At 45.2% G+C, this 26,728-nt stretch overlaps 1 protein-coding gene across 6 annotated transcripts in view; it reads left to right on the top strand.

Moving 5' to 3' along the window:
- Positions 1 to 22,132, top strand: part of Arhgef3 (Rho guanine nucleotide exchange factor 3) — a 292,328-nt gene extending 270,196 nt beyond the window's left edge. For 5 of the 6 annotated variants that reach the window (XM_052189953.1, XM_052189951.1, XM_052189950.1 and 2 more), the window contains 6 exons: positions 1,598 to 1,694; positions 1,860 to 1,936; positions 9,747 to 10,004; positions 14,881 to 15,051; positions 17,661 to 17,847; positions 19,890 to 22,132. In XM_052189953.1, coding sequence (XP_052045913.1) covers positions 1,598 to 1,694; positions 1,860 to 1,936; positions 9,747 to 10,004; positions 14,881 to 15,051; positions 17,661 to 17,847; positions 19,890 to 20,239 — 1,140 coding nt within the window. In that variant the 3' untranslated portion in view covers positions 20,240 to 22,132. The remainder of the gene's footprint in view (positions 1 to 1,597; positions 1,695 to 1,859; positions 1,937 to 9,746; positions 10,005 to 14,880; positions 15,052 to 17,660; positions 17,848 to 19,889) is intronic. The other variant, XR_007979160.1, reaches the window with a different exon arrangement.
- Positions 22,133 to 26,728: the final 4,596 nt, after the last annotated feature.

Below are 26,728 nucleotides of genomic sequence, written 5' to 3' on the forward strand. Positions count from 1 at the left end.
CGTGAGTTTGGAAGAATGCTTCTCGCCTTAGGATCAGCATTCTGCTAGTAGGAAGTTCTTCCTCCTGTATTCCTGAGATGGCCATCTAGACTGTGCAAGGACCCAGCCAAGAGACTGTTGGGTGGGGCTAGAGACTGAGCGGCTCCGAGAAGCAAGCCGGCATTTAAGTCTGGAACATGTCATACGTCCATATGCTGGTCATATGCCTAAGCCCCACTTTCCGAATCGAGATTTCCCAACATAAACATCTCTAGATGTTTCTTGGTCATCCTCTGACTCACAGAGATCTGTTTTCCCCCAGACCTGTCTCTCTCCTCTCAGCTATACACCCCCACCCCTCACACAGGCATCAGCTCAAATCAAGGTCCTTCCTTCTGTGGTATTTCCTGCCTCCTCTGTACCACCTGGTGCGTCTCCAGAAACTTCCTTGGATACCTTACCTTTACTTTTCTGGCCTGTTAGGGCACTTATAACTTAACTGTTTTTGGTTTTGTTTTCTCATGTAACATCCTGCTGTTAATCTTGAACTGTTTTTTGTTTTTTTAACCTATGTTTTAAGTTTCCATGTATCTTTTAAAAAACATCTCAATTAGCTTTAAACAACTAACTCCCTGAAGGGAAGAGTCAGCATCCATGTCTTATGTGACATGTGTCTATGTGTAGTATACGTGTATGTGTGTGTGTGTGTGTGTGTGTGTGTATGTGTGTGTGTGTGTATGTATGTGTGTGTGTATGTGTGTGTGTATGTGTGTGTGTATGTATGTGTGTGTATATGTGTGTGTTTGTGTGTGTGTGTGTGTGTGTATGTATGTGTGTGTATGTGTGTGTGGTATGTGTGTGTGTGTATGTGTGTGTGTGTGTGTATGTGTGTGTGTGTGTATGTGTGTGTGTGTGTGTATGTGTGTGTGTGTGTGTGTGTGTATGGCCACATCAATGCTCAATGACGGGCTACCGTCATGAGCCTTCATCATACTTACTGAGGTAGGTTCTCTTGACTGAGCCCAAGGCTCATCGGTATGGCTACTAGTCTGGTTAGCCAGCCTGTGCTAACTCTCCTATCTCTTCACCTTCCAAGTGCTGGGATTGTATAGCCACCCACTTTGATGTGCATTCTGGAGACCTGAACCAACCAGGATTGGCAAATGGTTTTCTGTCTGCTTAACATCAATAGTGAAGGATTTAACTGATTTTCTTTTCTTTGAAGTATTTACTTATTTGAAAAGGCCTGCTGTTAGCTAATTTTGAATAAAATGGAGGGGGTGGTTCAAAGTATGCAATCATTTTACTTTTGGAACATTGTGACAATCAAAACTGCTCTTCAAGCAGGATTTTTGCTCCTACCTACATGTAGGATACACTAAAGTGTGGAAGGATGGGGACAGGGAGAGAATCTACCTTGGCTTATCAGTAGTCACAAAAGGCTGAAGGCAGAACTCAGTTCTCTGTTCTTCCAGCCACACCTGTCTGCTGTTGGCATGGCGTTGTGGGAGAAATTATAGGAAGCCAATTTTTTTTTATTATTATTATACATTTGCACAACCAATCAAGTTCCTCTGCATTTCAATATTTCTGTCCATCTCTTGCCCATCTTTTCCAGGCCTACCATGACCCCATGCTGAAACTCTCAATAATGACAGAACAAGAACTGAATCAGATTTTTGGGACACTGGACTCTCTAATTCCTCTCCATGAAGGTACGGTTTTGGTCCCAGATGAGTCATGACTTGTAGGGTTTTTTTTTTTTTTTTTTTACAGCAAATCTGTGATTATGTAATCATGGGAAGAGCCCAGAACCTTCTGCCATCTCTGCTCATCTTTGAATGCCTAACACAATCAGCATTTCGTTTCTTTCTTACCAGAGCTCCTTCGTCAGCTTCGAGATGTTCGGAAGCCCGATGGCTCGACTGAGCACGTTGGTCCCATCCTCGTGGGCTGGGTAAGACAAGTTCTCTGGTCTTGTTTGAAGACAGATTTCACTTTACCTCCACTTTTTCTTTGTTGGCAAAGACTTTGTTAGTTATTATATCAGATATAAAGTTAAACTCTTAACATATTGAGGGTTTATGTCTTCAAAGCTTGGAAACGAGTTTTTCTTGTTACAGGTTTATTTCATTGAAAGACAACATGGCCTTTTTCCAACAAAACAAAGGAAAAGAACACACAAAACTATTCTCAGTTTCACATGAAATAAAATGACACTGGGTTATGTTGGACTTCTAGTCCAATTAAATTATTACCATTTCTACTCTACGTTTAAAATTAACACTTTACATCTTTTTAGTGCATGCTATATAAGAACTTAAACACTGAGCTACATCTCCATACTCCTTTCCACCTTTCCCCCCTCCCCCTTATTTTGAGGCAGGTTCTTTCTAAACTGCCCATTCCATCCCTGAACTCACTTGGTAGCCCAGGCAGGCCTTGAATTTGGGATGCCTCTGCCTCAACCTACCAAGTAGCTGGGATTTATAGGCCCATGCCACCAGGCCTGGCTTGACACTTATTTATCAATAAACATTGCTTTTCAACCTATTTAAAAAAATCTTGACTGTGATCTAATTTATGATGGTATAGCTTTGGCTTAGAAGACCTTGGGTTTGATCCCCAGTTCTGAGAGTGGGAATGGGCTGGGATGCCATGGTTTAAATGCAGTTTTACAAACATGACAATGAGTGCATGTGGCTTGTAGTTAGAACATACATTCCGGGTCCTAAGTAACTGCTGGGTATACAGACCTTCATCTGGCATAACTGATGGCTTTCTTAAAGAACAAAGATGTGATCTTAGGTTAGGGCTCATAACATATGGTCCTCCTCCTGAATCTGTGTTCAGCTGAGCGTGTAATGTTCCTTTGTGCCCTTTGTGTAGACAAAGCGTATGCTGTTTGGCCACCATTCCAACCACTTCTATTGTACCCGTCTTTTTCCTTTAGTGAGTACATGAATACTCGATCCCAATTCTGTAGGGTTAGCAGCATCCCGCCTGTCCCGCCATGGAGCTAGGCAGCTCAGGGAGGCAGGACACAGGAGTTTGAAGGAGCTTACCCTTGCGGGTCACCAGGCAGGTATCTGGCTCCACTCTGGGGTTAGGGGAGCACAATCTTAGGTGTGGGACAGCCAGAGCTGGCTGGGGTCCCCAGGCCTGCAAGGAGGCCGGGGGCCCTCTGGTTCTCAGGCTCTTGGACAGCTAGGCCCTGCTGGGAGCCGTGGAAGAGCTGAGAACAGAGTAGGGACCTGCTGTGGGCTGGATCTGGCCCTGGGCCAAAGGGGAAAAGGGGGAGCTGCGGTGGGGATAGTCCTTTGTCTGCGGTGGGCTTGGGCTTGTTTGTGGCCTCTGCTGTGAGTGCAGAGAGGCCTTCTGCCGGAGATTAGGTGGCCACTCCAGAGGCAAAGGCCTCCATAGTTCCCCGCTCCGGATCAGTTAAAGAAGCATGGCTTTAAGGCATTTATTGTTATGGTGGGAAGTGGAAGAGTAAACCGAGCCCCACTTCTCAGGGCAGGCCTGAGGTTAGATAGCTTTTGCAGGGAGGAATGTCTGGGAAGGAGAGTTTATTGGATAAGCCTCTAGGTACCTCATTAAAACGGAAATCTGTCTTGAGGCTACTAGGGGTTTAGGGCTTTACCCTTATGTGACTGATGGCCACAAATCTATGGAGGACTGCAGCCTCATGCCAGGAGCCTTGTTCCCTGGGAACAGGCAAAATGCCTGCCATCCCTTTAGGATGTTTCACTGGGGTTTCTAGCCTTAGCTCAACCAGGAACTAGGCTGCCTTTCACGGCCCTACACAATTCTAGATGTTTTTATTTGTTATGAAGCAGGTAATGAAAGCAGACAACTTTAATGACTTCTTCTAGGCAGAATTAGATCTCTCCATCCCTCTGATGGAGCCAGTATTCTAGGACAATAGGGAGGAAGTGTACTGATAGAGAGGGGTTTTTAGGTATTATTAATATATTAGTATTCTCTTTCCAGGTAAGCTTGTTCCTAACCTTTCTAAAACCTTCTGGTTCTCGCTGACGTCACATGGATGTGCCAAAAATTCTTAACATTGGTGTCTGTCCTGATGCCTCTCAGTTACTGCCAAATTCTGGAGCCTTTGAAGGGTTCCATGACTTGGCTTTAGTTCAGAAGTCAATTTTAGTACCAAGGCAGAACTATCTCAAGAATATCTGAGGGACAAGTAATGTTCTCAGCTGAATAATTTAGACAATGTGCTTCAATATTTCAGGAGAAGTCATTCATCAGAAACTTTTGACTGCATTATAATTCATGGTATAGTTTTGAACTTTTTCTTTTTCTTTTTTTCTTTTTTTTATTTTACTTTACTTTATTTTATTTATTTTTTGTTTTGTTTTGTTTTTTTCGAGACAGGGTTTCTCTGTGTAGACCTGGCTATCCTGGAACTCACTCTGTAGACCAGGCTGGCCTGGAACTCAGAAATCTGCCTGCCTCTGCTTCCCAAGTGCTGGGATTAAAGGCATAGGCCACCACCGCCCAGCTAGTTTTGAACTTTTTCAACACATGAAGACATTCCTCTAAAGAGAGTGGGTCGATTGGAGTCAGAAATGGTTCAATGAGAAGGTCTACATTGGTGTTTCCAAACTTCCTCAGACCGTGGACTCCCTTCAGCCTTAGCAGGGCTCTTCCTCCATTTTTTTATGACCCAGTAATGTAGAATGGTGGTCTTTCTTCACGCACTGTGTGCTGATTGTGACAGTGTTTCAGCCTCAAGCTTGAGGATTTTGCCTTACTCACTCTTTTCCTGAAATATACTTTTGTCCCTAGTTTGATCTGGGGAAGGCGTTATCAGTTCTGTCCTGTACATACCCAGAGGAAGTGTGACCATGCGAGTCAGTTGCTGTCTGGACCCTCCAGGCCTCAAACGGGGACTGGAAGCTTAAAGAGCATCCTGAAAGGAAACAAGCGGCCCATTGTTAACAGATTTCATGAGACATGGCCCTTACTTATGAACCAAAGTGCAGCTGAATGGTTTTCCCTTTTTAACTCCAGGTGTGTGGGTATGGGTGATTCACCATGGGGTGAATCTTGTTTGAGTTCTACTCTTTTTAACAGAATAAACATCTTTAACTGGATATTGAGGGAGAAAAGTCAGAGTCCATTCAATCCATAGGTAATTGAGTTATTTTCCTGCAAAGGTTAAAAAAAGCCTTTTGAATGAGTGAACTGCCCCCGCCCCCAGGACAGTATCAGCTGGGCCTTTGCCTTAGACCATAACTAGTTAAAATCCATAACTGGTGCTTCGAAGACTTTAAACAGAGGACTTGCTTCTCTTGGGGGAGCTGCGGTGGTTACAGACGTGGGGAGTCCCCTTCTAGCAGGTCATCCTGTTTGAGCAAGCCTCCCATGTCACAAAGAAACAATGTCCCAAGTGACTGGTCTCAGGAATAAAATAATTTATAAGCTCTCCAAGGCAGAAAGTGAGTGCTCCTGTCAATTTAGGTCCTGGTTAATTTTTAATTCCGAAGAAAGAGGGTACATGGAAGTAAAAAACCCAATTCATTCTGATATTTTTTTATGATAGACTTTACAAAAAAAAAACCAGAAAAAAGTATTATCTATCTATCTATCTATCTATCTATCTATCTATATATATATATATATATACATTTATACATATATATGTGTGTATATGCATATATGTGTGTGTATATTCCATATATATATATGTATGCATATATACACATGGGCCTTTAAAATTTTTTATTCTGCAGGGCAGTGGTGGTGCACGCCTTTAATCCCAGCACTCAGGAGGCAGAGACAGGTGGATTTCTGAGTTTGAGGCCCGCCTGATCTACAGAGTGAGTTCCAGGACAGCCAGGACCACACAGAGAAACCCTGTCTCAAAAAACCAAAAAAAAAAAAAATCCTTTGCCAGTTTCATATATATATATATACTGAGTATTAGTAGTTTTGCCTCGTGCTTCTCACCCTTACCCACCTCCCTCTCCCACTGACACCTTTCCACTTCCCAGCAAGCCCTTTCCTCCTCCTCTTTTCTTATTACCCACTGAGTTTAATTATAGTTGTTTGCACGAGAGTGAGAGATTGTTTCCAAGAGCATGAGCAAGCTTCCCCCCCACCTCTGAAGAAAGTGACATACCTCCCCCAGCAACCACTAACTGCCCAAAGGGCCTCAGGGAGGAGCAGAGCCTCGTGGCCCCACCCCCACCGGGGATGTACCATTGATGGCGCAGTCTTGTGCAGGTCTAGTACAGATGGCCAACCCTGCTGGGAGCTACTTGCTCAGCTGTGATCTGAAACCTGTTCTGGTCAGCTCCTCCCCCAAAGTGCTAGAAGACTTAACATCTCTTGAAGCAGACTATCAAGAACTTGTGGGTGGCCTTTGGCTTCATGGGCAGCAGCATTCTCGTGCACTTACCCCACCCCCAACCACCACCACATATGCATAATTAAGATAATAAATCTTAAAAAAAAGATAAGAAGAATGTATATGGGAGAGCTTAGGAGAGGATCAAGCATTCAGAGTCATCTGCCTTTATACTAAGCTCAAGGCCAGGGAGAGGTGCACGACACCCTGTTTCCAGAGACCCCAATCTATTTCACCTGCTCAAGGCTCAGGAAACATCATATAAGGAAAAGAAAGGATGGAAGAGTCCGATGATGGGGTAACCTGCAACAAAATGACATCTTCTGACCGTGGCACACCTGTTTGCTTTAATTCCAGGTTAGACACTGCAGAGTGAGACCTTATCTTAAACAATAACAAGTTAACAACAAAACACAAAACAAACAAGAAAACCATAGATTGAAATAACAGCTAGTACTTAATGCTTCTTACCCAGAGGGTAAACTCTGGGCTGTGTATTTTATATGTCTCATTAAAGGGGAAAAGGCCTTCATTATACACATCTTGTAAGTGGAGAAACTGGGGTACAGAACTGTCACCCACAAACACCTAAGTTTGTTTTTGAACCTGATGCTGGAGTCCCAGAGTCTGTTTTTTTGTTTTGTTTTGTTTTACACCACTGAGCTTTTCCCTCAGTTTTAAGGAGCGTGCATACATACTTGGGTATCTGTATACATTTTGAGTCATGCTCAGGAAATGAGCACCCTGTCAGGTGTGAACAAAGGAGCGGAGCTTAACTTGGTTGCCACGGCAGCTAGTGGCAAGATGAGAGAAAGTAATGGTCCGTTGGACAGTGTGGCGAGAGTTCATGATAGTTCATAAGCATGGGTCATTTCCAGGTCTTTAAAGAGGCGAGGAAGTGGAAATGAAATTAAGAGAGCCTGAGGTGATTTTGAACTGATTCTGAAGATTGCAAGCATCAATTGTGTGTGTGTATGGGGGGGGGTAGCCAGTTATCATTACTTCAAAATATAAAGTTGAGCAGAGGATTTCTGCAGCTGTTTTTAACACAAACCAAAAGGTTGTTTTGTGTGTGTGCTTCTTCACTCAAGTGGAAGGGAGGAAGGCACTTCCAAGAAGCAAACTCAGTCATGAATCTTTTAAATACTACTTCTCTGGAGACTTTTTCTACTCCGTGATAAGGCAATAATTTTACTAAGAAGCATAAAAACAGTGGTAGAAGAACATTTAAAACCAACCTTCAAATGCTGCCACTTGTATTCTGTTGACGTTGTTCCTTTGGGCTTTAGCTGTTCCCTGTGATGCATTCCTGTGTTTGTGCGTGCATGCATGTGGGCTTTCAAGAGGACAGCTTGTAGGAGCCTGTTCTCTTGTATTTGGAACTCAGAGATTAACTCACGAGAGTTGGTTCATTCTCACCATCTAGTCCAGGGAATCAAACTCAGGCTTGGCCTTATATAGTCCAGGCTGGTCTTGAACTTCTCATCAATTCCTGCCTCAAGCTTCCTGGCTGCTAAGTTTGTAGGTGTGAGCCACCATGCTCAGCATTTTGTTTGTCTTGTGTGTTTATTTATTTAATTAATTAATTTTATGTGTTTTTTGATTCTGGTATTACTCTTTGTGAGCACTGATCCCAAACCGCCAACTGTTCTCTGCTCCTATCGTCTGTTAACCTTTATTTGTTCACTCAGAATACAGACTTTGTTGTTTAATGGTACAATGTAAAATCCGGAGGACACAGAAACAAAAGAGACCTTTGTCACTGTCTCACATTGAATGCTACAGAGAGAGTGTTGTGGTGTCTTTGTTGGCTTCCACTGGCTGCACGTTACCGCCATGGGTATGCAGCCCGGCCACTGGCTGCGTGTGACTGCCATGGGCAGCTTTGCACTAGCATGCCAGGCGAAGGCGCTGTTAAGAGGGAGGAGTAGCAGAAGGGGATGAGAAGCCCTTTGCTGAGTCTCTGATGTGGTGTTTACACAGTGTGACTGATGGGCATGGCAGGGAAATTACCGTTTCACTGGAATGAAGGCAGTGCAGTTAGAGCGTTCCAGTCTTTAAGCTGGAACTATTCTTGCATGATAGTGTGATGTGAGCCAGAAGGTAGTGCCAAAAACCTTTCCTGGCCTGTCAGAGCTCATTTAGAAGATTTTTAATAAATAATTCCTACAACTATTTTATTTTTTTTTAAATCACACTATTGCTTGAACTTCTTGAGGCCCCTGATAATTAGGCCGCCTTGGAATCATTCGATCTTGAACAAATGTAGAAATGCCTGCACAGAGCCACACAACGCCTAAGTTGTGAGTTTGACCCTTGCTTTCTGTGTATGCCACCAAATCTTATAGATAAGTCTCTTTAAGAGAATCTTTTTCTTTTCTTTTCTTTTTCTTTTCTTTCTTTCTTTTTTTTTTTTTTTTTTTTTTTTGTTGTTGTTGTTGTTTTTTGAGACAGGGTTTCTCTGTGTAGCCCTGGCTGTCCTGGAACTCACTCTGTAGACCAGGCTGGCCTCGAACTCAGAAATCTGCCTGCCTCTGCCTCCCAAGTGCTGGGATTACAGGCATGTACCACCACTGCCCAGCTAAGAGAATCTTAAAATAAGTCTTGCTTTACAAAATAAAAGGAGGTGGGCTGGATTTCAGAAGCTTCCAGACCAGTGAGCCTGGAGTTTTCAGATCAGCAGCAGTCAACAGAGAGACCCTGTCTAAGATGAGAACTAATATCTAGGGCTGCCCCCTGGTTTCCACATGTGTTCCGTGCACACATATCCCTCCCCCATCATCATCGTCATCATCTACATATGGAGACACGTATAGCTCACACAAAATTAAGAAGCAAGGTGCAAGGCACCTGAGGCATGACAGCCAAAGTTGTCTCTTGTCTTCCAAACATACGTGAACACCAAAAAAAATACACATAAAATGAAATAGATGGGATACCTGGAAAGGGTTAGGAAAATTCTGAGACTGGCATGTAGCTCAGAGGTAGAGCATCAAACATGCACGAGGCCCTGGGTTCAATTCCCAGCACTAACATGAGCATGTGCACTGGCATGTGTGTGTGTGTGTGTGTGTGTGTGTGTGTGTGTGTGTGTGTGTGTGTATGTGTGTGTGTGTGTGTGTTCTGTATGCATCTGCAATACTGGTTCTTTTGTTTCCAGTTTAAATTGCCAGAAAAAATTAACAAGTTCTAATAGCGCTCTTTAAAAAGTGAATGTACAACTAATAAACGCACCTTTTTGTGTCTTGCCTGTCATTTTCCTCCACTGTTACAGATAAAAGAACAGTGTCTGGGTCTGGAGACCAGTTTGCTGTCTGTTCATCCCTGAGCGACGCCGACCTGGCCCCTCATAGCGATGACATTGACACCCAGCCTTCTCTTTATGTTTCCTTCCCAGCTGCCTTGTCTCAGCTCCTACGACAGCTACTGCAGCAATCAGGTGGCTGCCAAAGCCCTGCTGGACCACAAAAAGCAGGACCACAGAGTGCAGGATTTCCTCCAGCGCTGTTTAGAATCACCCTTCAGCCGCAAACTCGATCTCTGGAATTTCCTTGATATTCCCCGGAGCCGTCTAGTGAAGTATCCTCTGCTCCTTCGAGAAATTCTGAGGCACACGCCAAATGATAACCCAGACCAGCAGCACCTGGAAGAAGCTGTGAGTTTGCCTGTTTCTTTCCCTCTTCCTGGCCCGGTCTCCATAGCAGCTAGGTCAGTAGGTACTTTATTCATGGGGCCCAGCAGTTTTGGGTTCCAGACCTGGTATGTCACAGATTCCTAACCTATAAAACAAACTGTTTACATAAAGTAGCTTACGATCCATTTGGTTGTGTGTTTGTGTACCCATTTGTTTTTGTTTGTATAGCTAACACAGGCCTGGGCTAGTATAAAACCAGTCATTTAGGCTAGCTTCAAACTCGTGGCCATTTTCAACCCTCCAGCCCCCACCTTCCAAATGCTAGGATTATGGGTATGTGCCAGCACACCCAGCTCAGGTTTTACATTTTTCTTGACTTTTTTTCATGCCATTCTAATCTGGTATTAACATGGCTAACTTGTGAGAACTAAGACCTTTGTGAAGAATTTAAATGGAGAAATTGTCTTTGGTAAGAAAATGGGAATTGGCATCTAATTAGCCTGAAGCTCATCGTGAAGGGACCTCCTTTTAAGATCTAGCTCTCGTCTGTACCCACATGCAGTGGAGTGCCTGGTCAAATTTCTTACTAGCAACTGCACCCTCCTTCAGCAAATGTTTATTGAGCATGGGCTTCATGAGGGCCAGTGACCTCAGCACTGAGAGGCAGGGGAATCCCAAGTTTGAGGACCCTCTGTGGTACACAGCTAGTTAAAAACCAGCTAGCTTTTCATTGATCACTACGGGATCAATATACACCACCCCAACCCACCCCCTCTGATTTGGTTTTTACAACTTCACACCTGGACATCCTTTTACTGCTTCCCTTTCCCTCAGTCTCATGACCAGTGGTTCTCAACCTTCCTAATGTTGTGGCCCTTTAGTACAGTTCCTCATGTTGTGGTGCCTCCCCCACCCCACACACACACCATAAAATTATCTTGTTGGTACTTCATGGCTGTAATTTTGGTACTGTTGTGAATTGTAATGTAAATATCTGACATCTGATATGCAACCCCTGTGAAAGGATCCTTTGACTCCCAAAGGGGTCAAGACCATGGTTTGAGAACCACTGCTCTTGGTTCTCTATTCAGCAGAGAGTACCGTGTCTCGGGTTGTAACATGCTACATCTTGTAAGTGACAGAGCTGGGTTTTAAACTCTGAATCTATTTAGAAAACTTTAATGATATAACATGGAAAAATCCCTGGAGTTGATTTGAACCCAGGTGTGACACAGATCAGAATCCTGTCTCAAAGACAAAACAAAACCAAAAAACCAACAACAGAAAGAAGACTAGTAAGATGACCACATTAGCCTAATGACCTAAATTCAATTCTCAGAACATACTTTGGAAGAAGAGACACAACTCCTGAAAGTTGGCCTCCACTCCAGTATCACGGCACACACACACACACACACACACACACATACACACACACACACATTTTAAAAGAAACAATAGAAGGGCCGGGCTGGGCGGTGGTGGCGCACGCCTGTAATCCCAGCACTTTGGGAGGCAGAGGCAGGCGGATTTCTGAGTTTGAGGCCAGCCTGGTCTACGGAGTGAGCTCCAGGATAGCCAGGGCTACACAGAGAAACCCTGTCTTGAAAAAACCAAATCCAAAAAAACAAAACAAAACAAAACAAAACAAAAAAAACAATAGAAGGATAATAAAGACTTTAAGAGACCACCTCAAAAGGTTCATTTCTGATCGGGCATGATAGGAGCATTTATGTAGGTGATTTGGGAATCAGAAGCCTGAAGCTTCTGTCATCTCCCAGAGAAGAGCTTAATTGTTGTTGATAGTAATAATAAAAATAATAATCAATGCTATTTACCAAGTACACAGTAGATTGACTTTATATAATTGCCTTCCGGGTTATTATATCTCGCTTAGCGCTGATTACAGCCTGTGAGATTGCTCCTGTACCTGATGCTTTATAGTCCTGTTCAATGAAGTGGAAAGCTAGCCCTGTCTCTGAGCCCCTCTTACAGTGGGAATCGCAGAGAGCTGTCTTGTTATGAGCAAGCTTTGTGGCTAGGCCTTGCGGTTACAGAGCTGGTCCAGGCGCCTCCATGTAGGGATGGGGAAGACGGAGCACAGACTCCTGATTCATGAGGCATGCAGTGTCTGCCAGATCTGTCATACAAGGAGCAGGGCCCCATTCCCCACACAGAGAGGGATCCCAGGCACCAGGGATGAGGCCTGTCTTACTTCTCCATGTCTGTTTTTATTACTAGAAAGAGTGTGATCTAGTTGCCTCCTCTCTGTACCCCATCTCTGTGAGTGTGTAGTCTGCAGGAATACAAGCAGCAGAAAGCCCCGGCCACTCTAAATAATGACTTGTGTGCGTCCCGTGAGCCTGTGCTCAGATTTACTGTGAAGATTTCTCCTTTTTCAGAACACACCATTTAAAGCATACTGTCCTCTTTTTTCATGTGAGCTGGTTTGAATTTAAGAAAACAAATGGATAAGAATGATTGCAACAGGAGGGGATGTGCCAGATCCCATTTCCTTGTGCTTAGTATATAAAGCTTTCAAAAGCTGAGCCTGCACCCGGCAGTGGTGGCGCAGGCCTTTAATCCCAGCACCTCGAAACTTGGGAGTTCGAGGCCAGCCTGGTCTACACAGTGAGTTCCAGAACATCCAGGGCTACACAGACAAACCCTGTCTCAAAACGAGACAAACCAAACCAAACAAACAAAAACTGAGCCTGGGCCTGACTCTCAGGGCAGGTCTGGGCTCGAAGCATTTGCAAGTGTCTACAAAGTAAGTCTCCCATCTGTCCACTTGCACAGTCGAGTGTGTATTTCCTCTCTCCTTTCCACAACCCATGTAGCATGTGAAATGTCTGTAGCCCTGCATGTTATGGATGTGTTTCATAAACACGAAAATCCACAGTACCACTGTGGCTTGGCCACACATTCCTGAATAAATTCCGTTATCTATGCAAAGAGGGGGAAGAGACTATTGAACAAGTCTCTTCTACACCCACGGAGTTGGCTCTATCCATTCACTCTGTGACTAGATCTAAAGTAGGGTTTGCTTTAACAAACGTATAAACTACCTCCTTATTACTCCATTTTCTTAATAGTGTTTTGAAGAGGTTATGGGACTTGCTCCCAAGAACTCTCTTCTTCTTTTTTATTTTCGTTTATTTTTATTTATTTATTTATTTTTTGATTGATTTGTTGAGACAGGCTCCAAAGAGAATTTCTTAAAGTAGAATGTTGACTCTCCACTTATTTAATGATTTCAAAATCTAAGGTTCGTCCCAGCCAGAGAAGGATCCTGCCCACCATCCCCCCTGCATGAGACAGCCTGGCTGTTGATGCAGCTGCAGCGGGCACTGCTGTGCTTGGTTCATGTCAGGAGCTGCTGAGTGGATGGCATTGTCCCACGAGGGACTAAACGGACAGGGTGGATTCCAGACTGTGCTGGCTCCTTACTGATGTATTTTTCATTGTCTCCCTTTTCCAGAAAGTTCTTGCCTTCAGGTGACACCTAGCAAGACATACAACAAAACATTTAACTTAAATGCACAGCTGCTGTGCAGTCTACTTTATGTAATTAGAACTCTCTGAAATCGTGCAGGATAAACACCCTCCAGACCCAGTGTACAAAGCCCAGAGCCTCGGGCTGCTGGGTAGATATGAATACAAAGCCCTGTGTGTGGTGGGTTAGAACAGATTCTGCCTGTAGAGTGGTAATGTTGATTGTTTGCGTTGTTTTGCCTGTCAATATTTTCTTACATAGCAGAGAAAGAAGCTGTGTGGGAAGTAGTCGGAGCGGCCGCTTTAGCGATGGAGTTTCTAACTCTTCACGTGACAGGCGGGCTGTTCAGTTCCCAGGCAAATTAGCGCTCAACCTTTGATTCAATTAAGAACCACAGTTAAAGTGCCCGGACTAGTTTCTAACTAGGATTATTCAAGTCATGCTCCTGCCTCCGCCTCCCCAGCAGCCAGGATTATGGGTAATACCACCCCATCCAGCTCTGTGTTCCACTTGGACTTCAGAAAATAGTGAGCCAGGCCAAAACCTTTGTGGGTTTCCTAGGCACTCACAGGAACTCTGGAAACTAGCTTAAAGGTTGATTAGTTCCCCTGGCCAGCTGCAACTAGTAAATAGTTCACTGGTAAGAAGCCATGGCGATGCCAGATGGTGGTGGCACATGCCTATAATCCCAGCACTCTGTGAGGCAGAGGCAGAGGCAGAGGCAGGCGGATTTCTGAGTTCAGAGGCCAGCCTGGTCTACAGAGTGAGTCCAAGGACAGCCAGAGCTACACAGAGAAACCCTGTCTCGAAAAAAAAAAAACAAATAAAAACAAACAAACAAAAAACAAAACAAAAAACACAGAGGTGGCACCACCCACAAAGGCTGGGCTCCCTTCTATCCAACATTGTCAAGAAAATGTCCCCATAGGCTTGACCCCGGGCCAATCTGGCAGGGGCATTTCTCTTCCCAAATGACTGTAGCTTGTGTCAGAGTGACAAAACACTAGCTGGCATAATATATGATGTAAACATATGTATGTATGCATAAATGATATAAACAAATATGATAACAGTATTTAAACTCAGCTGGATAGTGTGGTGCATAGTAAGTCAGTGGATCTCTGCAAGTTTGAGGCCAGTCTGGTCTACATCGTGAGTTCCAGGTCATCCAGGGCTACACAGTGTGAGACTCTGCCTTGGTGGTGGTGGTGAGAAGTATATTAAAAGCTTTGGGTTTGTTTATTTATTTATTCATTCATGTATTTTGCAGTGGCGCATAGGTCTCAGCTCTTGGCGTTAGATGTAGTGGTGTCTGGGTAGCCTCAAGGCTGGCTCCAAGCTTCTGGTTGTGGGCAGTTGGCTCACTTCCCCCATTTTTACTATTCTTATTTGTTTCCATAGATAAACATCATTCAGGGAATTGTGGCAGAAATCAACACCAAGACTGGGGAATCGGAATGCCGCTATTACAAAGAGCGGCTTCTTTACTTGGAAGAAGGCCAGAAAGATTCCCTGATTGACAGCTCGAGGGTCCTGTGTTGTCATGGAGAGCTGAAAAATAACCGGGGTGTGGTAAGTAGTTACTCTCAGGGGGCCTTGCCCTGGTACTTCCCTATTTCTATCCCCACCCCCCAGCCTGCCTGTCTGTTTTTCTCTTTATTTTATTTTTTATTTTTATTTTATTTTTTGTGGTACTAGGGATTTAGCCTAGTTACTCCTACTAGGCAAACACCTACCACTGATTACTTGTCTAGCCCTCTCTTTTTGAATTTGAGACAATCTCAATTAAGTTGCCCCAACAAGTTTCAAACTAGGATTTTCAAGCAGCTGGGATTATGGGTAATACCACCCAATCCAGCTCTGTGTTCCGCACTTTGACTTCAGAAAATAGTGAGCCAAATGTACTGGCAGAGAACTGCAATCCCACCTGCTTGGGAGGCTGAAGCAGGAAAAATTTAAGTTCAACACCTATCAGGGCTACAGAGAGAGAGGATGAGACCTGCTGGATCTGTGAAATGGGTTCCAGTTCAGCCAGAGCTACATTGTGAAAACCTGCCTCAAAAAAAAATGAATTTAGAAGCTATTGAGATTGATTAAGTTTAATAATTTGAGAAAGAGACCCTTTCAACTTATGTGAGCAGGTCTGGGAACCTCTCGTCGTCGTCAGAAAGTGTCTTGAATAGCTTGTAATCAGGGCTGCCTTAGATTCAGCCATACCATTTATAATGGGGCCAACTGAGAATTGCTAAAGCTACCGTACATCTGTGCCACAGAACATTCCTGACTGCCGGAAGGTTGTTTTCTGCTTCTTATTGATTTCCAGAAAGCAATGGGGAATTTACATGATGTGGCACTCAGTTCCTTGAAAGTTCTTTCTAGGAAGTCTTGAGAATCAGGAAGAGGCATGGCTCCCCGGAGGTGGCCTGTTCCCTTCTCAGACACCCCAGCTAAGGCTGGAGGCCTCTCTGGTAAGATGTGCCTATGGCAGAGGGGTGAGCTCCCCAGGCACTAGGGAGGGAGCGTAAAGACAGCAGATGGGGAGGGGTCAGGGGGTTGGGTTTGGCTCCTGCTGGAGGTGTGAACCTCATTAGGAACAAGATCTTGTTGCAGGAAAAATAGTGTAGAAGTGACAGCGAAAGAGAGCTGAGAGCAGCCGGAGATCTCAGTGAAGACTTACAAATGAAGGACGTTTGTAAGATATGGCCCAGACAATCCCAGCTCAACTGCCTGCCTCAGCTAACAGATGGAGTGTGGTAGAAACAAAAGCCCCTGGTTATTTTAAGTTCTGAATACAACGGCCAGGCCCTCTCTTTCCTCACCCCAAAGGAATATCTTCAGTACGTTTTTTTACCCCCACTGCAGTTCGGCAAAGAAAGCCTTAGCTTGGCTATTTTGTGCTTTACAATTCTTTTTCTTTTATTGTCTGTCTATTTTGAAACAAGAGTTTTCTCCAGGCTAAACTCAAACTCAATGTACAGTTCCAGGCTAGCCCTGACTCTGCAGGCTAGCCTTGACTCTACAGGCTACACTTGAATCTTACCTGTGCTTCTGACTGGTAGGAAGATGAACCTTCTCACCACCCAAGGTTGTAGAGTTCTTTGTGTCTGCAGTATGTGGAATGTGTGTGGTAGGAGACCTATAGATTTCTGTTCCCTCAAATAGCAAACCATGGATACTATAGACTGTGCTTCCTCTGCTCAAACCAAGCTTCTCACCTTGAGTCTTTACTCCTCCCCTTGAGTGGCCTCTTTGAGAGTCCCGGATTGGCATTCCCACGTTTCTGCCGGAAAGTCAGAGCCCAGCATCTGAGCTACAATCATTCTACCTTAACGCCTTTACATTTCCAAGGATCTGGTGCTTGGAGTTGAACACCAGAGATATGCCCCAGCTCCATGCAGGCAGCTGGTTCTTGCTGTATGCTTTGAGGCAGGCCTCTGTTTTCTGAGATCTTTTTCTGTCCCCGCTCCACACTGGCAGCTTGCTTGTACGATGTGATTTGAGACATGTCTCCACCTTTTGGGATTTTCTCTTTGCCTATAACACATGCCAGCGATACACCCTGGAATCACACTCTCCAGAGATCACAGGTACTGAGAAAGATGTGAGAGGCATCTTCCTCAGGGTCCACAGTGTGCCCAGATTCCTCTCGGGCAGGCAAGCAGCGTCCCAGTCAGAGCTGCTGGCTAAAGTTGATGATCAGCCCAGAGTTGAAGAAACACCTGTTTTTATGGGTTTGGGAAGCCAGAGTTGTTATTAGGTTTTGCTATACACTCTTGTCCTTGTAGACTATCATTAACTTGATCTCTTAGAATTGTATTGATGCCAAGAAAGTAATAATTCCTTTCCCCAATCCTGTTCATTCTGGTCTCTTAGTTTTCTCTTGGCTGAGTGTGTATAAACAGGTTGTGAACTGGAATCTAAGTAGGGCTCTGGCTACAGTTAACTGTAGAAAGTCTTTCTCCAGCAGGTCTTTAAGGAGGAACCAAAACTAAGGCAGTAGATCTGTGTATCTGGAAATACTTCAGATCTGCCCAACTTCTGTTTTCCTAGAAACAGATCTGAGCATGCCCTCATGATCCCTTGTGAACCCAGTTCCTAGAGACCTCTTGCCGCAGAGGCCCACAAACTCACCATTTAGGAGATGGTTGCTCAGGACAGTCCTGTGGGCTCTTTTCTTCTAGAAACTTCACGTTTTCCTGTTCCAAGAAGTGCTGGTGATCACCCGAGCTGTCACTCACAACGAGCAGCTCTGCTATCAGTTGTACCGGCAGCCCATCCCTGTGAAGGACCTCACGTTGGAAGACCTGCAGGATGGAGAAGTGCGGCTGGGTGGCTCCCTGCGTGGGGCCTTCAGCAACAACGAGAGAAGTACGTGCGGGTGGTGACACGGTGAACCATTTGGTAGAAATATGGAAGGAGTGGTTGGCTGGAGAAAAGTGAACACCAAACTATCCCAATGTTGACACTTGACCTCCTGGTTGATCAGTGGTCAAGTTCTACCTCTGAGCCCTCAGTTTCCCACGTCTGCTTTCCTTTTGAGATTGCTTTGGGCTTTAGGTAGCAGACTAGCCATGAGCCCACCTGTGTGCAGCTGCAGCCGGCACACCGTTTGCTCTCTGGCTGTTTCCTACTGCTACGTCAAAGTATGCTTAATACCACAGAGCCTCTGTGTGGGCACTAGTTGCACAATGTAAGGTTTTATAGTTGTTCTGAGGTGGCTCTGAAGAGAGTTAAGAGTCAACTAGAGCCCAACTGCTATAGCTCAAAATGGGATTGTGAGTTTGAGGCCACATGGTGGCCTCACCTGGGCTACATGGTGAAAGCCTACCTCAGAAGGAAATAAAAGCTAAATGAATGGGCGTGTGTGCATCTGCAGCCCTACTCAGTGGGCATCTCTATCTCAAGACTTAACTAAATAGGAAATAACGATGAGAAGCCACGACAGCCATCTCTACCTGGAATTATTAATTATTATGTAGCGAGCACTGTTTCGAGTACTACTGATAAGCCAAGACATATAGTCGTACACCCTGGACAAATAAGCCTAATGCTGCTTAGGAAAACTGAAACTTAATCTGCCCATAATGGTACATGCCTAAGATCTTCATCCCAGCACCCGGGAGGCAGAGGCAGGTGGATCTCTGTGAGTCTGAGGGTAGATTGCTTTATATAGTGAGTTCACAGCCAGCCAGAATTATATAGTGAGACCCTGTCTCTTAAATAACAACAATAACAATGCTAATAATAACCATAAAGGAATGGACAGAGATAGACAAGCTTATTTATCTTTTTGTCTATTGTTTTTCTAAAATAGGGCTTTTTTTAATTTGAATAAAAATTGTATCACTTCTTCCCTTCAGTTTCCTTTCTTCACCCCCTCCAATGTTTCTTCCACCTAACCCCTCCCACCCCTCTTCCCTCCGGCCCCTCCCACCTCTCTTCCCTCCAGCCCTTCACCCCCCTTCCCTCCAGCCCCTCCCACCTCTCTTCCCTCCAGCCCTTCACCCCCCTTCCCTCCAGCCCCTCCCACCTCTCTTCCCTCCAGCCCCTCCTACCTCTTTTCCCTCGAGCCCCACCTACCTCTTTCCTCAGCCCCTCCTACCTCTCTGCCCTCCAGCCCCGCCTACCTCTCTTCCCTCCAGCCCCTCACCTCTTCCCTCCGGCCCCTCCTACCTCTCTTCCCTCCAGCCCCTCTTACCTCTCTTCCCTCCAGCCCCACCTACCTCTCTTCCCTCCAGCCCCTCCCACCCCTCTTCCCTCCAGCCCCTCCTACCTCTCTTCCCTCGAGCCCCTCCTACCTCTCTTCCCTCCAGCCCCTCCTACCTCTCTTCCCTCCAGCCCCACCTACCTCTCTTCCCTCCAGCCCCTCCTACCTCTCTTCCCTCCAGCCCCTCCCACCCCTCTTCCCTCCAGCCCCACCTACCTCTCTTCCCTCCAGCCCCTCCTACCTCTCTTCCCTCCAGCCCCTCACCCCTCCAGCCCCTCCCACCTCTCTTCCCTCTAGTCCCTCCCACCTCTCTTCCCTCCAGCCCCTCCCACCTCTCTTCCCTCCAGCCCCTCCCACCTCTCTTCCCTCCAGCCCCTCCCACCCCTCTTCCCTCCAGCCCCTCCCACCTCTCTTCCCTCCAGCCCCTCCCATGTCCACTCCAAGGGCTTCTAATAGTCAGGCAGCTGTTGTCAATCCCCTTAGGAAAACCTAGCTAATTCTATGTCACTCCAATCAATAAGAGTGGCATCAGGGTAGAACTGACATCAGTAGAGTCCTGCATCAGTAAGAGACATTCTGTAGTCCGCAGTGTCTGGCATGGCCCAGGGTGTACCCATTACATTTGGGCTCACTACGCGTGGTATTGTCAGCCTTGGCACATACCTACCCACTGACTTTCTCCTCATGTGTTCTTCATCTCTAGTTAAAAACTTCTTCAGAGTCAGTTTCAAAAATGGATCCCAAAGTCAGACCCACTCGCTACAAGCCAACGACACCTTCAACAAACAGCAGTGGCTCAACTGTATCCGTCAGGCCAAAGAGACAGTCCTGTCTGCTGCAGGGCAGGCCGGCTTGCTTGACTCCGAGGCACTGGTCCAGGGTCCCAGCACTGAGATCGGAGAGCCACAGGGAGAAACAAAACTTGAGCAGATGGACCAATCGGACAGTGAGTCGGACTGCAGTATGGACACCAGCGAGGTCAGCCTGGAGTGTGAGCGGATGGAACAGACAGACGCTTCCTGTGCAGACAGTAGGCCGGAGGAGAGCGTCTGAGGGATGGCTGTGACCTTGGAGGCCCGCGTCTTACCTGTACAGTGTTCGCCTTCCACACATGACCCATTTGGAGAGGCACTTTGTAATACTTCTGTGCCCGTGTTGGCCTAGTTCCCCGTGTCTGCTCCTTGTCCCTAGTACTGTAACTGCCACCCAGTCTGTGTCAGCTTGCAGCAGCGCTTTCCCTGTTGCTGTACCTCACAAGCATCTAGATGAGTCGGGAGGAACTGACCGTGTTACTTTGGATTGTCCAACTTTCAAACCAGGTCTCTAAACTACTGTTCTGCATGGACTGGGCTGGCGAGGCCTTTGTCCCATGCGTCCCTAGTGTTCCAGCTCTGATATAGTAGCTGAAGCCCTCGCATGGAGGGAGCTTTGCAGAGAACTGAGATGGAATTTGAAGGGAAGGCAGAAAGTCTAATTAACCCTTGGAATGAACACGGGTTCCGTGTTATTCAACCAGAAAACATGAAAACGTCCCTGAGGGTTTCTGAGGTTTAATTTTGCAGAGGAGGAAGCCTTGTTTTGAAGCCTGTGGTTTCATCCAGTGCAAGCCGAATGTAATGATCTATGAAGACCTGAAACAGAGGTGGCTTTAGAGAGGGCTGAGACCAAAGCAGCTGCTGGACAGGCCTGGTGGCACAGGCCTACAATCCTGGCACTTGGGGGCGGGAAGATACAGGGTTCAAGAACAGCCTTGGCTACACACAAGTTCTGCGTCAAACTGAGCTAGTTCCACAGTATAAACAAAGCAGAGCTAAAAGCACTTGCCAGCTCGGAATATTCAATTGAAGTGGCGGGTGGCTGGGGGAGGCGTTTGTCATGGCCAGTGGCTTGCCACTAGAAGAGCCATTTCTAGCCTCCGACACCAGAGAGCGTCGGGCCAGGGGAGATCTGTCAGGGCCCATCAACATTGGGTTTCATCCGCCTCAGCCACTCCTGTTTTCAAGTAGAAGACTGTGACTGCACTCGTGACTCTGTTTACAAACAAGAGAGAAGGACTTGGGGGTGAGAAATGTGTCACTGTCACCGAAGCCTCCTGTAAGAACCAGGGAAATTGAAGTTACTCCTGAGGGTCTCAGGATTGCCTGCTCTGCTTTCGGGGCCCTGGTTCTTGAGCTGCGGTCAGACTGGTGGCTAATTCCCCTTGAGGCCAGTTTCGTTAGCTCTCATTAACCAGGGTCAGCTAGCCAGACTGGAAAGTTCTTGGTTTCAGCCTTGATTTACAGAGCAAGGATGGGTAAGGAAAAAACTTGAGGGAGAAAAAAAAAGTTGACAAACTACACAGAACAGCTTCTTGCAAGTGTAAATACTTAGGGGATTTGTACAAAATTATACCCACACCAGCGCTAGTAGTGATGATTCTAAATTATTGCCAAAAAGTTTTTGTCGTTAATTTCTGCATCAAGTTTACAGAAAAGAAAGCAGCAAATATAAAGTTGTCCCTTTACTGTGCCACGTGTGCACTGAAAGAAGCTGTGTGACAAGAGCCACCAATAGAAAAACAAGGTATATGACATTGTTATTTTTCAAGACATGATCAGTTCTACCCTGTAAAGCACATTTCTATATTTATAGATTTTAACCGTGATGATTCTTTTTTTTCTATTACAAGTTTATTTAAAACCATTTTGTTTCTCAAGTTGCTGACTGAGTGAATAAACCTGCTCCAGGCAGACACAGTGCAAACCTGAGACAGGACACTGGAGGACAGAGGAAGACCTGAACTGTTCTCTGTAGAGCCGCTGGCCACTGTGGCCAGTGCGTTATGAAAAGGTCTGTTGGGGTCAGCCTGTGGGAAGAGTGGGGACGGATGTTTTGGTGAAATGAATACTTTTGTATAATGGCCTTAAACTTTTCTGGAAGCATTTCAAATAAATTGCATTAAAAATACTGTTTCCTCCTGTGTACAATGTATGCTGGGCAACTGTCAAGTCTCAGGTTGACCTCTTGAAGGGCAAGAGTTTCCTTTCTGAAATTTTCCTTGTGGTTTCCAACCTCACTGCGGACACAAGTGACTGATGGTGAACTTGAAGCTAACAGGTGCAGTGGTGTACACCTGTAACTCCAGCCCTTAGGACGCAGAGACAGGAGGATCCGCACAAGTTCAAAGTCAGCTTACTCTGTATAGCAAGTTTCAGCCCAGCTGGAACTACTTAGTGTGACCATGCCTTAAAACAACAAGGAAAAGGACGGGCGAAGGGAAGTTTCATTTTTGAACTATACTGGAATTTTAGTCTGCCTGGTCACTGAAATAGTTTTATTTCTCTGAAAGAGTAGGGTTCTTGTTTTGTCTATAAAAAGGTGAACAGGTTCAAGCTCTTACCAACCATTTCCAACAGCATGTTAGTCCAGTAAGGCATATGACTAGTTTTGTCTTTATAATGTGCTTCCGCCCTGTTCTTTAACATACTGCTCACTCCTAGACTCGGCACAGCATTCACATAAATGGTAAGTCTAGTTTTCGTTTTTTGTCAAGGGAAGAATCAAGTTCTCTGTCTGCAGTGCCAGCACTGTAGAGGTTGAAGCAAAGGAATTGTTACAATTTGAAGGCTCGCCTGGGCTAGATAGTACTAGGTCAGTCAGCTACATAGTTAAATATCACACACAAAAATTAAGAAGAAGGAAGGGGAAGGAAGGGAGAGAAAGAAAGAAAAAGAAAACACATCTGCTTTGTTCTCTGGTCTTCCTTTGCCCATCCTTCAGAGACAATTTGGACAGTCTCCATTTTTTGTCCCTACAGTGGCATAGGCTTGTTGACTCAGCACTGTATCTTTGCTAGAACGTTAGTCGTTTGTGCTGACATTTTGAGAGGTAGTACAAGTAACAGCAGGCTACATGGGTTTCAGTCTGTTCTGAAGCTGTTACAGTACACACAACTAAATGTAATCCTTGCAGTCAAGACACAACGAAAACAGCCAGAGCTGGCAATTTTGTGCAAAATTAGAATGTGGTTTCAGTTTCTGGCTTGTGGTCACTACCACTGACTGCTTCAGTTTCCATTCCCAGAAGTCTCCAGTCGCTAAGAATGCAAACTTTGTGGTTACAGGAAGCTACAGCCCATCTCGGTGAGCAGCTTGTACAACTTTACATTCTCTGTGCACCCCCTTTTTTTTTTTTACTTGATTTCCCCAAATCCAGAGCACCACCTGGTTTTAGAGAATGGGCACGTGGAATTGGAAGATGGTTCGCCAAACCCAGAGCTGTCTGTAGGAATCTTAGTTAGTCACCAGGATCCAAAGCCCCGCATGAGCAAGTGCACAACGAGAAGAGGTAACTACCCCTCAAGTCTGTGTAGCTTTAACAACGCTCGTCACAGCGCGTTACACGTTATGTCACACCTTTTCTCTTCAGGAATGTTGGCGTTTCTCCCAGTCAGCAACAGGCCTACCTAGTCAGAGCTGTTTGTCAAGGGGTAGCCTAGTGTCCTTTGTTGCTATGATAAATACCATGACCGAAAGCAACTTGGAGAGGAAAGGGTTTCAATACCAGGTCACAGCCCATCACTGAGGGAAAGTCAAAGCAGGAACTGAAACAAACCAGGGGAATGCTGTTTACTGGTTCACTCTCTGACTCATGCTCAGCCAGCTTTTTCTTTATATATCTACCTGCCAAAGGGAATGATGCCACCCATAGTGGGCTTGGGCCCACCCCCCCCACACACATTAATTATCAGTGAACACAATTTACCATAGACATGGCTACAGGTCAATCTGATTCAAGCTGTTCTCCAATTAAGGTTCCCTCTTCCCACGTGATTCTACACTGTAAAGTTGCTACATGAGACCCTGTCATTACACGCATACATAGTGGTGGGGGGATATTTGAGATACAGAATGTGATGGGGGAAGGGACCCAACCCAAAAGGTTAACAGTATGAATATGATCAAAGTACATTATATTCATGTATGAATTCGAGAGAGCCGGGCAGTGGTACTGCATGCCTTTAATTCCAGCACTTGGGAGACAGAGGTAGGCGGATTTCTGAATTTGAGGCCACTCGTCTACAGAATGAGTTCCAGGACATCCAAGCCTATACAGAGAAACCTTGTCTTAAAAAAGTGAAAAACAAAACAAAAAAAATTACAAGGTTTCTGGGAAAATCCTCAGTAAAGTGCCTGTCTTGCAAGCATGGAGACTTGAGTGTCTCCATTAAACTTGTAAGGTTGAGTGGCATGATGTTGTAATTCTAGCACTGGGAAGATGGCAATAGGAGGATCCTTGGAGCCCACCTCATTGGTTAATCAGAGACTGTCAGGAAGGTGCATAGTGTTCCCAGGGATGACACCCAGGGTTGTTCTATGGCCTCTACTTGCATGCACATACACACATGTATACACATACACCTGTATTTGAAGAAATGTCACAATGAGGGGACAGGAGAGTTGGTTCAGTCTTAAGGGGCTTGCACAAGGACTTGAGTTCAGATCCCCAGCATCTATGTAAAATCCTAGCACTCAGGAGGAGAGCATCTGAGAGCAAGTGTCTGTACCTCAGCACCTGGAGAGGAAGTCTGGAAATGAGTGAACCCCAAGGACATACCTGCCAGCCAGTCTAGCCAATATGCGGAAGTTTAGACCAAATGAGAAGTCCTGTGCAGGTAGAAGTTCAGGTAAGAGCATCAGAGGAAGGCAGCCAAGCTGATGCCACCCTCTGGACTTCTCATGGGCCAGCACATTGGCATATACACACAATTCTTGCCACAGTGAAACCCATTGCTTTGTACATGCTAAAAGAAAAAACAAAGGTGAACCCTTGGCGTGAGCTTCTTTCATGTTGATGTATGCATACATACTGTAGGAACATTCTCAATAAAGAGAATCTGGAATCATTGTTGTTGTTCATTGGGTTGTGTGTGTATGTGTGTGTGAAAGAGAGAGAGATTTCCTTTGGAGACAGGGTTTCACCTGGAACTTGCTGCATAGGACAGACTGACTGAACTTGGAGCAACTCTCCTGGCTCTGAGTGCATTACAGCACTATAGGTGAGCAGTACCACACTTAGCAGCTTTCATTTATGTTCTTTTTCATTAGGTTTTTCTTTCTTTATTAACACTGGGATCAAATACTAGGCGAGCACTCACACCACTGAGCTACATCCTCGACCTCTATTTTTATTTTTTTAAAGTCCTTTTTATTTCCTGATACTTTGTTCTTTTCTCTCCTTCTCTCTAACCCATACACGAATGTGAGGAGAGTGGTGCCATCGTAGTTTTGTTGCTGAATGCTCCCCCTGAACCCTCCCCCCACACCGTTTCCCATTCTTCCTGGAGCTTTGCTCTGTTGAAATGAAGGCAATGTCTGCTTTAAATGGTCTCAGTTCAGCTGAGTATTCCTTCCCTGTCTAGGAATAGTAACAGTTGTTGAAGGTTGGGAAGGGTTAGAAGTGCTACCGTAACTGCGGTAGGTAGGAATGTGTCAAGACACTGTTGTATATTCTCTGTGCTGACTGACTCTTAACGAACCTCTGTCATCTCTGTGCACATTATCAATGGGCTTTTTACCTGAAGCTTCCAGTTTGGCTTGTGCATACACTAATGCCTGACACAACAATAAGTATGTATTATGAGACACAATAAACATGTATGTACATGATCATCATCATTAATGTCATTTTGCTTGCATCCCATTTCATGTTGGGTTCAAAGATATGATGTCTTCAGAACAATTCTGAAGTTATGTGTTGGCTTCCTGTCGTTGTGGATGGGTGGTTTTCTAAGATAAAATGAAGTGTCTTCCAAAAATAGAAGCAAAATACCTTCTGAACCAGATAAAGTTAAGGAAATCACTACCCCGAGACCTCTAATGTAAGAAACCTGGTAGAGGGGTTGGAGAGATGACTCAGTGGTTAAGAGCACTGACTGTACTTCCAGAGGTCCTGAATCCAGTTCCCAGCAACCACATGGTGGCTCACAACCATCTGTAATAGGATCTGACACCCTCTTCTGGTGTGTCTGAAGACAGCTAAAGTGTACTCAAATACATAAAATAAATAATTCTTAAAAAAAAAAAAAAGAACCCTGATAGCACCCTCCTTGAGACAATGGAAATGGTGTGGTGTGGGTCCATGAAATAGTGCAAAGCCCTAAAAATGCAACAACGTGAAAAAAATAGGAAAAAACATATTAACCTATAATCTCAGTACAGGCTGAGGCAGGAGGGTTGTGAGTTCAAGGCTAGCCTCAGCTATAGAATAAGATTCTCTTCCAATGATCTGGGCTCAGTGTTGTAGCCCAATTGGTAGAGAGTTTGTCTATAATTCATGAAACTATTATGAGTTCAATTGCCAGTATCACATAAACTCTTGTGGTGGTACCTGCCTGTAATGCCAACTCTAGGGAGGTGAATCAAAAGGCCAAGGCCATACTTGACTCTATACAGAGTTTAAAGCCCAGCTTTGATTGTGTCTTAAAAAAAATAAAATACAACAGGCCAAGTAGCACACATCTTTAATTTCAGCACTTGGGAGTCAAGGCAGGCAGATCTCTGA

Source organism: Apodemus sylvaticus, chromosome 8 (assembly GCF_947179515.1).
Source record: "Apodemus sylvaticus chromosome 8, mApoSyl1.1, whole genome shotgun sequence".
Classification (NCBI taxonomy): domain Eukaryota; kingdom Metazoa; phylum Chordata; class Mammalia; order Rodentia; family Muridae; genus Apodemus; species Apodemus sylvaticus.